This window comes from Notechis scutatus, chromosome 11 (genome assembly GCF_049901735.1).
Source record: "Notechis scutatus isolate UNSWTSFEM ecotype Mainland chromosome 11, rNotScu1.2, whole genome shotgun sequence".
NCBI classification, from domain to species: domain Eukaryota; kingdom Metazoa; phylum Chordata; class Lepidosauria; order Squamata; family Elapidae; genus Notechis; species Notechis scutatus.
In genome coordinates, this window is record NC_142019.1 from 8,305,366 (window position 1) to 8,318,115 (window position 12,750).

Genomic DNA, 12,750 nt, shown 5'->3' on the forward strand with positions numbered 1-12,750 from the left:
TTTTATAATTCCCATTTTATTTCCAAAAGCATGATTCTAATTGCATGTCAACAATTCTAACTTGTTTACAAATAAGATGTAATGAAATAATGTTTTATTTCATTTTTATTGAGAATATTTTTTCCATTTCCATTTTATTGTTTTTAAACTACAAGTATTAGATGGCGCAGTAAAATACTTGTTTTTAAATCAGCAGAATCAAATGGTTCAGTGCAAAGATTTCAATTAGCTCAACTCTCTGTAATTGAGTTGGATTTATTACTGGAAACTGTAGATGTGAAATCATTTTTTCTGCTAGCCTGCCTTATAGTGAATATTGCTCAGTTAAGCAAAGGGATATTGGAACAGATCTGTCTTATATTGTTCAAGCTTTATAAAACTTTTTTCTGGTCTGTCAAACTTGGGATTCCTTGAAATTAAAATGCCTGGCTACCCTTAAAGTATTAATCAGCACAGTAGTAGTAAATGCTCTCTTTATTCTTGACCTATTTTGAGTTTTTCTATTAAAATACAAAGTTCTTGTATTTTAATACAAGATCTAGAGTCTTGTGTTCTAGACTGTAGCTCTCATCTTTTCTCTTTTATCTATTGATTTAGGACTTAACTGCCAACTTTGCTTTGTATTTTCTTCATGGTTTCTTTTTGCTCTCGGTGATCTCTTTGTTCCTCTTCTCCTCAAGTATCAATTTGATTTACATCCTTGCCAGATAAAATAGGATTTCCTATGCTTAGATCCTCTTTCTAAATAAAAGCTCAGTCTTTTGAAGTCTTCTGCAATAGTCTTACCAAACTGCACAGACCAAAAAAAAAATCTGTCCCAGTGTTCATACAGCAACATCACCACATGAATTAAACATGCAGAGTTAAAAATGCTGTCGTGAGAAACAGCAGAGAATAGAATGAAGCTCTCTTACCTCATGCCCCAATTAGCTTCATATATTAATCCTGAGTAGAAAGGTATAAATAATAGAAACAGAAATTCTCCCTGATACGTACATGTTATTTTATTTTTGAAAACGGAATGCAGTGCTAGGGTGGAGGTTGAGTGTTGCATGGACTCTGAAATAGTTCAGCTTTGTTTTAAAAAACATTTTACAGATTCTTCAAATAACTGTTGGTGTTCAAGCCCACTCTGTTGAATTGGATGTTATGTAATATAATGTGTACTCTTGAATAATTAAAAATGCAGCCTGTAACTCTATAGGTTGAAGCTTTGCAGTGATTGATAAGTCCCAAGGGAAAAAATTTTTTTGTATAATTCACAAGACAGTTGAATGGCAAAGGATATCTAGAAATCGTCTTCTCCCTTGGTTTTTAACAATTGTGTTTACTGTTCCATGTAGATAAATTGAATGCAGTAATTCTTATAAAGATGGAAGGCACCTAGGAAAAGCCTGGGTTTTTCTTCTTTTAGACCTACTCCTCCTTTCAGAAGTGGTCATGTCCAAGCATGTGGTTTTCTTAAAGTTATCTTAGGAATCTTTCATTCATCTGGCAATTCCTCCACTACTTATTTATAACTAAATTTGTTTCTCATGTTACATGACATTGTGAAGCGTGGTGTGGAGAATGGACTTCAGCTCAGTTTGACTGTTATTCTGATTCTAAATCTGTTCACCATCCAGCATTGTACAGATTGAACTTTATATTGTATTGTTAATATTTTTATAACTTTCGGATGCCTATTTTCCCCCCTAATAATTATTCCTTGTGTTGGACTCGATAGGATTGCTTCTCTGTTGAAGGTGAAGACTTAAAGCATGATTTTGAACGTTTGCAGCTAGCTATGGAGATGGTGGGCTTTCTTCCCAAAACACGCAGGCAGTAAGTTACTTCTCTTTAGAAGGTGATTGTGAATTGACCTTTTAACAGTTATTGTGCCCAACATTGTGTCTGTTAGTAAAAATATTACCCATTTTTACCCTATTAATCACGGATGGCATTTTCTAATTATTCCCATATAACAAATCATGGAAAAGCAGGAAAATCTGCCTTACATATGTATTTATCCAATGTATGAGAATTGATTTATATGTGTTTTAGGGAAACATACATATACCACAACGTGGCTTAAGTGGAAGATACAAAAACACCAACTTGATTAATATGTAAGAACACTTTGTTGAACTTAATTAAGTTTCTTTCTTTTATTGGTTTTTTTTTTTTTTTTTTGCACTCTTAGGATATTTTCCCTTCTGTCAGCAATATTACACTTGGGTAACATCTGTTACAAGAAGAAAACCTACCGAGATGATTCCATAGATATCTGCAATCCAGAAGTCTTGACTATTGTCTCAGAGTTACTTGAGGTAAGATCTCACATTTGGACATAAGCCTCCCACTTTTTTTCTTCTTCTTCTACATATTCTTCTATTTCCACATAAAATGTAATGATAAATGTGAAAGTTATTGGATTCCATATTGGTAATGTATTAGTCTCTGGAGTAAGATAAGTGAGGTTAAATGGTCCTCCATAAAATAATATCTCCAATTTATCCTTGGTTACTTAGTAGGACTTTTCACTGATATTATTGGAACAATTTTAAATAAACAGAAATTTGCAAAATATATCTCATGTGATGGCCATCTATTTCAGTGTTATTTGTTTAAAGACAGGAATATTTTCCCCATCATCTGGCATCAGAAGCCAGTTAATCAGTTGATCTTGAACTTACTTTATAGCATCTTCTTTGTCACTAAAGTCCTTTACTACAGATGGCTTATTAAGCTATTTGTGGTTTGAGCTAGCTAAAAAACTCTTCGCTGTAAAATATGCAATCATTTAAAGTACTGTGTGTTCATAGTTGCCTTTTTGAAAAAAAGCTCAAGGTCAGAGGTTCACAAAATCTTCTCATCTGAGCCAGCTTGAAATTGGAACAAAACTACAATAATGAGAGGCAGGCCAAAGATTCCTTGAGACGCTATTTTGCATTTTATTTTACTAGCCAGAGAGTGTTATAGGAAAGCAATGTTGAATAAATGCTGCCTTTTTACAGATACTGTGTTAGAGGAATGTGAATTTGTGTCCAACTGGAATGAAATCCTTTCAGTGAATCATAACTCACAAGGGAGTTTTAACCTCTCCAAAATATACAGTCTGCTCAATATTTTCTGCCACAGATCTTAGGTGTATTTTTTTGTATGTGCCAGTAGTTTCACAGCAAGAGACCGCTGCTTTTTCTGTTTTGGGCTGTCCCACCAACCCAAAACTTTGTGTCTTTGCCTTTTGAGGAAGGAAAGATGCTCTAATGGGTCTGTCTGGTGGGTGCCAATAGGTCCACTTAGCATTGCTGACCCCTCCAGTGTAGCCCCGGTGTTGTTCTAGAACTGCTGTTGTCTTGTTTGTGGCGCTACCATTTTTTCTGCTCTCCACAAGTTAGCTCTCTGGCGCCATCAGTCCCTCCCAAGAAGAGGAGATTGTTAGACATGGTTTTATGCAAGAGCGTGTAGAAAGCACACCATACTGTTTCTTCCTCTGGTCTCACTTAAGATGATAGGCCATTTTTAAAATTCATGGAGGTCCGTAGCACCATTGATTAAAAAACATTGTTTTTTGTAAAGGCCTTCTTTGGATCTGTGGTAGGTACCTCAAATTCCTTATAGAAAGGTTACTTATTTTACTTTCAAAGCTTGAACTCCACCATGATTCTAAAATTGTGGCTTTTTTTAGGTGAAAGAAGAAATGTTGCTTGAAGCGCTGATTACAAGAAAAACAGTGACTGTTGGAGAAAAGCTTGTATTACCATACAAACTGGCAGAGGTACGTGTTAGCAGTCATCTGAAACATGGAAAATTACATGAAATCATGTTTTTTTAGAAATGCCTGCATATTCTTGCAGGGAAAGATTGATAAACAGCCCATTTAGATAGCCAAGCCCTTGACCTCATTAAACCTGAGTATTTAAATCATATGATTAAGCCATTCATTTGGCAGTGTTCAGGAATGGTCTTCAATTGAACGTGCCTTAAATTCAATGTGCTAATTTTCCTCTAGTATATTGATGAGTCATGACAGTCATCGCATAAAGTCAACCTCTTTTAATAACATCTCATCCTCAGAAATAAAACAGCACAGTCATGTTAATTAAATCATCATGTGACATTCTGGCACATAATTTGATACTGTTAATACAAACAACATTTAATTTTTGTGAGCTGAAAGATGTAGGCAAATAAACCTTTGATTGAACCGGATGGAGTTAACGGTTGAACTAGAAGCAAACAACAAAGCAATGCTTTATTTCCCCTGCTTTGATCACTCCTCCTGCTTGTGTCTTTTTTCATGGTTGTGAACCACATGTTTTGCTCGATATTGCTGGAATTGTAGTTCAGCAACATCTGGCAGGTCATGGATTTCTTGTCCTTGGTGTACGATGCTTATGCTGAGTTTTTTTAAATTGCTCAGAGCTTATGGAAATTGAGTGGCATAGATCCTTTAGTAAATAAATAACACTATCAGGGAACCTAACAATATTGCAGGTCTTTCAGTTAGTTCAAATTTTGTGTATGAATTTTAACTCAATATTGGATAAGTCATGCATCCAGATCTACACCGGTTAACAGCTCTTATCCTGAGATGTTCCATGGCAAGCTTCCAGGAAAACATTTTTCTCATATTGATTGGTTGGTACAATAGAGAATAGCCTCCCTAAACTGCCTTTGTGATGACATAAGTTATTGCTGTAGAATTTATAAAATATTTCCTGGCTTTTTCTGTCTCCTAGCTCAGGGATAAATGGTGTGCATCTCTTCTCAGCCCCAGCCAATAGGCCCAAAAGTGAAAGATTTTGCTTTTCAAAAATATTTAGGGAGGCACATTCTACCTGTGGCTGCACTGTATGAGTTACATTCGTTCAGTTGACTTAATGTTCTGCAACATGCAGTCATTCCAGAATTTATCAAACCAGTAAATGTGCTAAATAAGAATATGTACTTTTCCTAACAGATGGGACTTCATGAACAGTTGCATAGATGGGCTGTTCTCGACCAAAGATGAACTTCTGGAATTAAGATCCAGAGATCCGGTTGTTACAAAAGACACTATGATATAATGCTCTCCTTGAAATAAGACTCGAGGGGGAGAATTGAATCAGCAAAAACATAAAAAACTATGCAGACTCTGTCTTCTAAGATTAAAAGATGTTCCTGTCTGCCCAGAAACAAATGGTTTTGCAAATGGCTATATTAATATACAGAACTGTATAAAGACATATTTGAGGTTGAAAAATGGTCACGATTCTTGTCTGAGTCACTCTGGAGTGGTTTTTGCATGTAGTGGTCTTGGCCACTCTGTTAGCAGCACATGTAAGAAATGACATCAGTGTAGGAAACAGAAGAATTGTCTGAGAAGAAGAAATTGGAAGGAAGAGAAGATAATATGGCAGCCATCTGTTCCTTTTTTTGAAAGAAAAAATCCATTTATATTTTTAAGTGCTCATTCAACAGTATAGCTAGACCACTCTGTTAAGTTAAGGTTGGTTTTAGTTGCCTACATATTTTCTGCAAGCTTCAGGAAAGCATGAGACATTTCTGACAGCTACAGGAAAATAAAATGATGGAAAGCACCACATTCCAATAAGTGGCAGAGCCAAATTATAGAAAATTATTCCCTAGATTTGCAAAGGTCCTGTTCCTGTTTTTATTTTCTTGCCTGTCAATATAGTTGTGTGGGTTTAAGCATGATTGATGGAGAACAGGTTGTTCTAGCTTCAAGAATTCAAAACGTGAGCCTGGCTCCTCAAAGGACATGCAGGCAATAGTTAAGATAGCTACTAAGTGATTTTTGACACATTTGTGGTTGTTTTTTTAAGTGGAAGGATGTTTATAGCAAAGCAGATGCAGGGAATCTAGGTGTGGGTTTTTACAGTGCTTGTAGTGGTAAAGACTTTCTGTGTGATTTGCTTAGCTTATTGCTGTTCAAGAAGCTACTTTTGCCGCCCTTTCGTAGCTTCTGTTGGCCCACTGACCGTTGGAGTACACACTCAGATGAACTGGGCCTTCACGAAGGACATTTGGCATTTTGCACTCTATTGGTGCAAAAACTCTGAATTGATCACATTGGTGTATTTTTAGGTTCTTGGAATCATTGGTTTAGAGAGACTGAAGGTTTAAAGGCTGTATTCTCTACCACAGCTTAGGCCACATCCATCAGAGGCAACCATCATATTGTCTTTAATCACAATGAGAACTCAGTTCTGAAATCTGCTATTGTTAAAATGAGAGATACTTGAGCTCTTCCCTCCAGAAAACAGGAAACAATGAGGGCAGAGAAGGCAGAGATTCTACCTTTTCCTCTGTAACACCGAAGCTAAATTTTGCTAATAATACCCACCTACCACCCTACCTGAATACATTTATTTGTTCCACTTCAGAGATACTGTGTGGACATAATTTTAAAATATCATTCAAGCCTAAAGTGAAACTGTATGAGCTTGCAGCAATACATATATATACATGGTCATAGAACAGCGAGGCTGAAGTGCAGAACTCAGCATCCACTGCCGCCTTGAAAATTTTGGAGAAGTAAAATTATCTGTGTAAATGCATATCGACAATAATCCAGGAGAGCCAGGAATAGAGGTTAAAACAATATAATTAGAATTTGGCTTGATTTCCAACAATTTCTTTTGATTTCCTAGGCAGTAACAGTACGGAATTCCATGGCCAAATCATTGTACAGCGCCCTGTTTGATTGGATCGTTTTTAGAATTAATCATGCACTTTTGAATACCAAGGACTTAGAAGAAAGCACCAAGGTATGTCTTTTTCAAGAACGTTCTGTCTATTGACTCAACTGACTTAGGTTTGAGGCTGGTTGAGCATACTATCTCGAAGAAGCAGCATGTTTAGAGAACCAAAGGTCCCTGATTTTGAGCATTTCCCCTTAAAATATAAAACACAATCACATGTAAGCCCACTTACCTTTTGCAGAGGTTAAATGATCTGACAGCTGAAAGTAAATGTTGAAAGTAAACCAGAGACTAAGTTGCAAATTGTTTATAATATGTAAGTTGCTTCTTCTTAAAAAGAAGCAGCTTACAAGTTAAAAATTACTCACTTAACAATTGAATTGCCATCCACCCTAGGGCAAAATCTCACAGAAATAGAGCTAACGGTTCATACAGGAAGCAAAACGTCTCCATAGAACAGGGACAGAGAACGATGATAAAGGGGAACCCTTTATGACTTGTGGACTTCCACTCTGACTCAGGAATTCTGGGAGTTGAAGTCCACAAGTTATAAAAGAGCCACCGTTCCCCACCCCTGTCATAGACGATCCTTATTAGGCTTTGTTTTCATGAATACCCCATGCGATAGAAAGCTGGATGACATCTCTCCTCGCTGTCCACTTGGGGCATCTATCTGATAATGCTACTTTCTAGAAGAAATTCACGCACCGGCTTTTGTGTACATACACAACTTTTATTGCATTAGATGCATTGATGTCCTTGAGAGAAGGAAAATACTGTCTTACATAGGGAAGTCTATTCTGATATAAAGCCACCAATCCAGCCCAGTATCTTCCTGGGCTAAATAATGTAGATTACTTTGTGCCTCAGTGATTACTGTTTGCTGAGTATGGTTTGAATTATTGCAGTGTATTCTTGACATAGGATTAATTCCTCCATTTTCTCCAGTTTTATTTGAAAGATTACAGTAATTATTCTCAGATGTCATAAGACCGTAAGCTCACAGTGTTCTTTCACCATTCAATGTTTAATGCAGGGTTTTTCTGCCTTATACCAAGCCAGTTGGGGTTAGGCACTTAATGCTCCCCGAGCAGATAACTATAATGTTCAGCTCAAGTTTAGGACAGGTCATTGTTCAGGCTTAATATAAAACTTGCATATATAATGCTGATAAACTTACAAGTCACAGAAACCCTGCTGCTTCGCGGAGTAAATTCTATGTAGCATACGCTGGTTTAATTTTCTTGTTATAGACGCTTTTATTGCATAGCAAAACATTTAGTTTTTTTCACCTCCTCCCACCCAGTTGCTTTTCTCTTTTTAAAAGCTTTAATAAAATCTACGACACAAAATTCCCAGTATACTCTATTGCAGTGGTGGCTAACCTTTTTTGGCTCCCGTGCCGAAAATTGCGCTCGTGTGCCAGCACCCAGAAGGCAATGCGTGCTTCCCCCCACATACCCTCTGCGTATGCGTGTACAACCCCCCCCCACATACGCCATGTGTCTCTGCGCACGCGTGTGATCCCCCACACATGTGCGCCAGATACCCAACAATTAGCTGTCGGGCGGCAGCGTGCATGCGCAGTGGGGCTCTTCTGGACAACCTCTCATGTGCCTGCAGAAGTGGCTCTGCATGCCACTTCTGGCACGCGTGCCATAGGTTCACCAACACATTGTATCTACTTTTTTTATATTAAAAGTTTACATGCAGATTATAAGAACTGTTACCTTTTAATGTTGTCTAATTCATGTATATTCTTTTGTGCCAGTATGTGCTTGCACCTTTATAAGTCAGAGAAGTCCACTTTTTAAAAAAACTTATCTGTTTCTACAGCCGAATGTATGGACGTGTGCAAAAACATTCTAAATTAATTTGTTGCTGTTTTAATTAATTAATCGTGCCTGACTCCTGGCGACTTTATAGGCAGCTGCTCTCCATGCTAACTAATTACTCAGAAAATAAATCTAAAGAATTTTGTTTCGTTCCAAAACACCTTTTCCTTAAATCATATAGAAATAGCAAAGAGCTCAGCCTTAAAACCTGGAAATGTGATTATTTGGGAATTAAATAATAAATGTTAAAACCTTTTGAACATTATAGCAGTGTGTGATTTATGTGCTCAGTACGAGTCCTAAATTAGCTTCTCTTGGAAAATGTCTGTGGTATTTATCATTTTATTTAAATTTTACTCTGGGTGAAAATAGCTCCTGTGATTAGTAAGGCCTCCATCTATTAGTTATTAACCATCTATCTAGTAAAGTATGCTTCTTGGTAATTGCAGTTTCTCTGAGAAGTAGGTTAAAAGGCGTACTGCCAGAAAGAGTATGGGGGGAGGGAGAGGTCGGGTAATTAGTGATATATTTTATTCAGGACTGCACTTTCTTTCAAGATAAGTTAAAGTACATTGTCTAGAGTGGTGTGGTTCAAAGAATGGCATAGGGCTACTGTGTGATTGACGGAAGGTTTGGGTTGGAGTCTTTGACCTTTTCCAACCAACGGAGGCACTGACTTAATGGTTGCAAATGCCATAGCAACCTTATTGCTAGATGACCCAGGAAGTTCAAGTATTAAATGCAGTATATCTGTTTTTTGTTTTTTTTTTGTCTTGCAGACTTTGTCCATTGGAGTACTTGATATTTTTGGTTTTGAAGATTATGAAAGTAATAGCTTTGAACAATTTTGCATTAATTTTGCAAATGAACGTTTACAACACTATTTTAACCAACATATCTTTAAACTGGAGCAAGTAAGCCTGGAAAAAAACTATTTTAATTTGTTTTTAATGATTGTTCCAGTAATGTAACTTAACTATATTCCCCTTCCTTTTACTGTAACAACTTGAACCTCAAGATGATACACTCATTTGATCTCAACATTCCTAGTGCTTTTATCCTTTTTCAATAGCTCTTCTTCTCAGTTAGGATCAGACCTAGGAGATCCTATATCTTTTGTTTCTTCAGCCCTTTGGAAAATGAAACAGTCAGCAAGACCACTGAGGGAATTGTGGGGCCTTGCATTCTTGGGCAAGTTACTTTTCCAAAAGATGCCCACATAATTAAATGTCTCCCATTATATGAGGGAATGTCGGGTTGACTCAGAGAAAGAGGAGGAGTGCCAAGCCAATGCAGAAAGGAACTTTGAGTCCTGAGAAAAAAAGAAACTGTGAGAAAAAGTTGTAAAACGGACCTATCTTGATTGTGTTAGATATAAGCTTGAAGTAAGAAGGACTGTGATAGGCTTTCAGGATCTTATTATAATAGCCCAACTACATTAAGTTACATTCCAAGATTCCTATTTCCTGCCTACCTTGAAATAGGAATAGATTATTATTGTGCCTCTCCTCCCAGAAATTCCTATAATCGGGCCAAGAAAGTATTTTCCAGATCTTCTGCTTGGCTTCAAAGTCAATAGCACATGCCACGGTAATATCGTTGTATGGCCTACAAATATAGTCCTGTTCAGTTTTAACAGCACATGGCCCGATTTTTCCCTGCATAGTATATAGATGGGCAACTTGAAATCCAAAGACCATATGGTTACATTTGGAGCAGCCAAGAGCTTCCCGCTGGCAAGCTTTTTCACATGATGAGCTAGCCAATGAGAGATGGATTAATGCCGGGGTATCCAACCTCACCAACTTTAAGCCTCATAGACTTCAACTCCCAGAATTCCTCAGCCAGCAGTTGAAGTTCACCAGTCTTAAAGCTGCCAAGCTGGACACATGGACAATTTAGTCTATTGACTAAATTACAATGTTAGTAAACTAATAGCAGCAATTAACCTATAATCTGCAGTTATATAGAAATATGGGTCAGACAATGAAAGGGTACATAGGAAGGTACATGAATACATGGGGAGAGCTTCCGATACCAGATCCAAATTTTATGTGACCTAGGGGTTCAAAAGGGTTGCTTGGATTTTAGACTTAATTTGTTTTTTCCCCAAACACCAGGAGGAATACAGACTGGAAGGCATCAGCTGGCATAACATAGACTATATTGACAACTCTGGCTGTATAAACCTCATCAGTAAAAAGCCCACAGGGTTGCTCCATCTACTGGATGAAGAAAGCAAGTGAGTCTCCTCCTTCCCAGCTTTGTAGTTACCAGATGTTGGAAGTGAATAACAGTATAAAAGGAGAAAATAAAATAAGAAACCTTCACAGGTTTGAAAGGTATCTGTATGGTAAGGCAGGCAGATTCATATGATCAGACTAACTGTATGGGGTGAGAGCAGGACCATTTGCTTATCTGTATAGGACAGTTCAGAGCTGCAACAAGAAGTTTTAACGTTAATTGTTTCGCCTCTGGGTACCAGTTTGCTTTTAGAATTACGTTATAATATTGAACTGGATTTTTTTCAATTACATATAGTTGCCAAGGTGAAACAGAAATGGCATTTCCTATACTGACTCAAAGTACACAGCATCCAAGGATGGCCTTGCTATGTTTGTGCTGGAGATTTTTTTAAAATCCTATAAAACCACATAAATTCAGTAATTAAACAAGTAGCAATAAAATTGTATTCAGTTTATACAAATGTCTACAAAGACCACTGTGCAGTGTCTGAAGTGATATGTTAGAAACATTTTCTTGTTTTTTCATGGAAAAAAATATATTCTCTTGTTAGATTTGGCAATAAACCTAGTTTAATTCATGAAGACATGTTACTCTCCATAAAAATAATATTTAGTATAGTGTTGTAAATCACATTTTTCCAAAATACTAATTAATTTAAAACCAGAATAGAGTATCTAAAATTTGAACTTTCAGAATAATACGCTCCTTATTATGATAGTTATGATTTTGATTATGTATCAGCAAAAAACATTAATGTTCCTTTTTTATTTTAGTTTCCCACAAGCAACCAATCAGACGTTGCTAGACAAGTTTAAGCGTCAGCATGAAGGGAATCTCTACATAGAATTTCCTGCTGTAATGGAACCTGCTTTTATCATAAAACACTATGCCGGGAAAGTTAAATATGGTGTGAAGGTCTGTAACTTCATCTCTGCTAACAATTAATTTTAAAATATATATTAATTCCCTTGGTTAATACCAAAAATCACGATAATGCCTAGAGATTTCCATACTGGTTAGAAAAATGCTAGTTGGATGATAGAAACATTGTTTTTAATTATTAAAAGTTTTCAATTTGTATTTGTTCTGAGTTTCTATGTGCCTGGCCTTATGAAATGTATAAAATACACTTTATTCAATATTACTTGTTGTCTTTCTCTTACTTCAGTATTTCTCAACCTTGATCATTTTAAGAAATGAGGACTTCAACTCCCAGAGTTCTCCAGCCTGGCTGGGGAATTCTGGGAGTTGAAATACAACAGATCTTAAAGTGACCAAGGTTGAGAAACACTGTCCTACTTTATTCCCTATTTAACATTATATTTGATTACTTGTTCTTATTTTATTGGCTTGAACGAGACTGCTTCATATTAGAATGTGAGCATGGGAAGATAATAGCTAGAAAATCTAGAGTCTTAGTTAAACCTATCTGCAGTAGCAAAAGCACACATCCTTCATCCAATCTGGAGATGCCAGAATCTGAACCTTTTTCCTGCAAAGCTTGTATTTGATTACCGAGCTAATTATCCTCAATAAACAATTATAAGAGTTGGTTGAAGCCACAGGAGCTTGATAGTGACATATACCGAGAGAATACTACTGATCTTGAGTGAGTTTAGCTCTCAAGAGTCACCGTTTAAGAAAAGTGATGGTCTCTTTCATTTTTGTTATTTATTTATTAAATATACATGAGGTTCAAGGCCACTCTTCATTGTGTATGTTCAAGCAGAGGATGGAGAGGTTGGGAAGCTTTAAAGCAGATTTCAGGACAAAATAGACAATTTAATTCAGTGACCTGAATTACCTCTTCCCATTCTAAGATTGTTTAAAAAAAAATCAGGCAAGATCAGGCCAGCTTAGTATTTGAACAATTCCGATGGGAGATTTGTGGGACATTCCAAGATTGTACGATAGACTGAGAAGTTAAAAAGAAAAAGTTCTGAAAATACTATTTAAAATAGTTAAGGAAAGGCCATGCT

The 12,750-nt window shown here is 36.6% G+C and overlaps 1 protein-coding gene across 12 annotated transcripts in view; it reads left to right on the forward strand.

Moving 5' to 3' along the window:
- The window catches only part of MYO9A (myosin IXA), a 93,238-nt gene that overhangs the window by 32,988 nt on the left and 47,500 nt on the right, over positions 1-12,750 (forward strand). For all 12 annotated transcript variants that reach the window (XM_087972868.1, XM_087972871.1, XM_087972869.1 and 9 more), the window contains 7 exons: positions 1,727-1,824; positions 2,183-2,309; positions 3,671-3,760; positions 6,639-6,755; positions 9,304-9,438; positions 10,645-10,766; positions 11,545-11,686. In XM_087972868.1, coding sequence (XP_087828994.1) covers positions 1,727-1,824; positions 2,183-2,309; positions 3,671-3,760; positions 6,639-6,755; positions 9,304-9,438; positions 10,645-10,766; positions 11,545-11,686 — 831 coding nt within the window. The remainder of the gene's footprint in view (positions 1-1,726; positions 1,825-2,182; positions 2,310-3,670; positions 3,761-6,638; positions 6,756-9,303; positions 9,439-10,644; positions 10,767-11,544; positions 11,687-12,750) is intronic.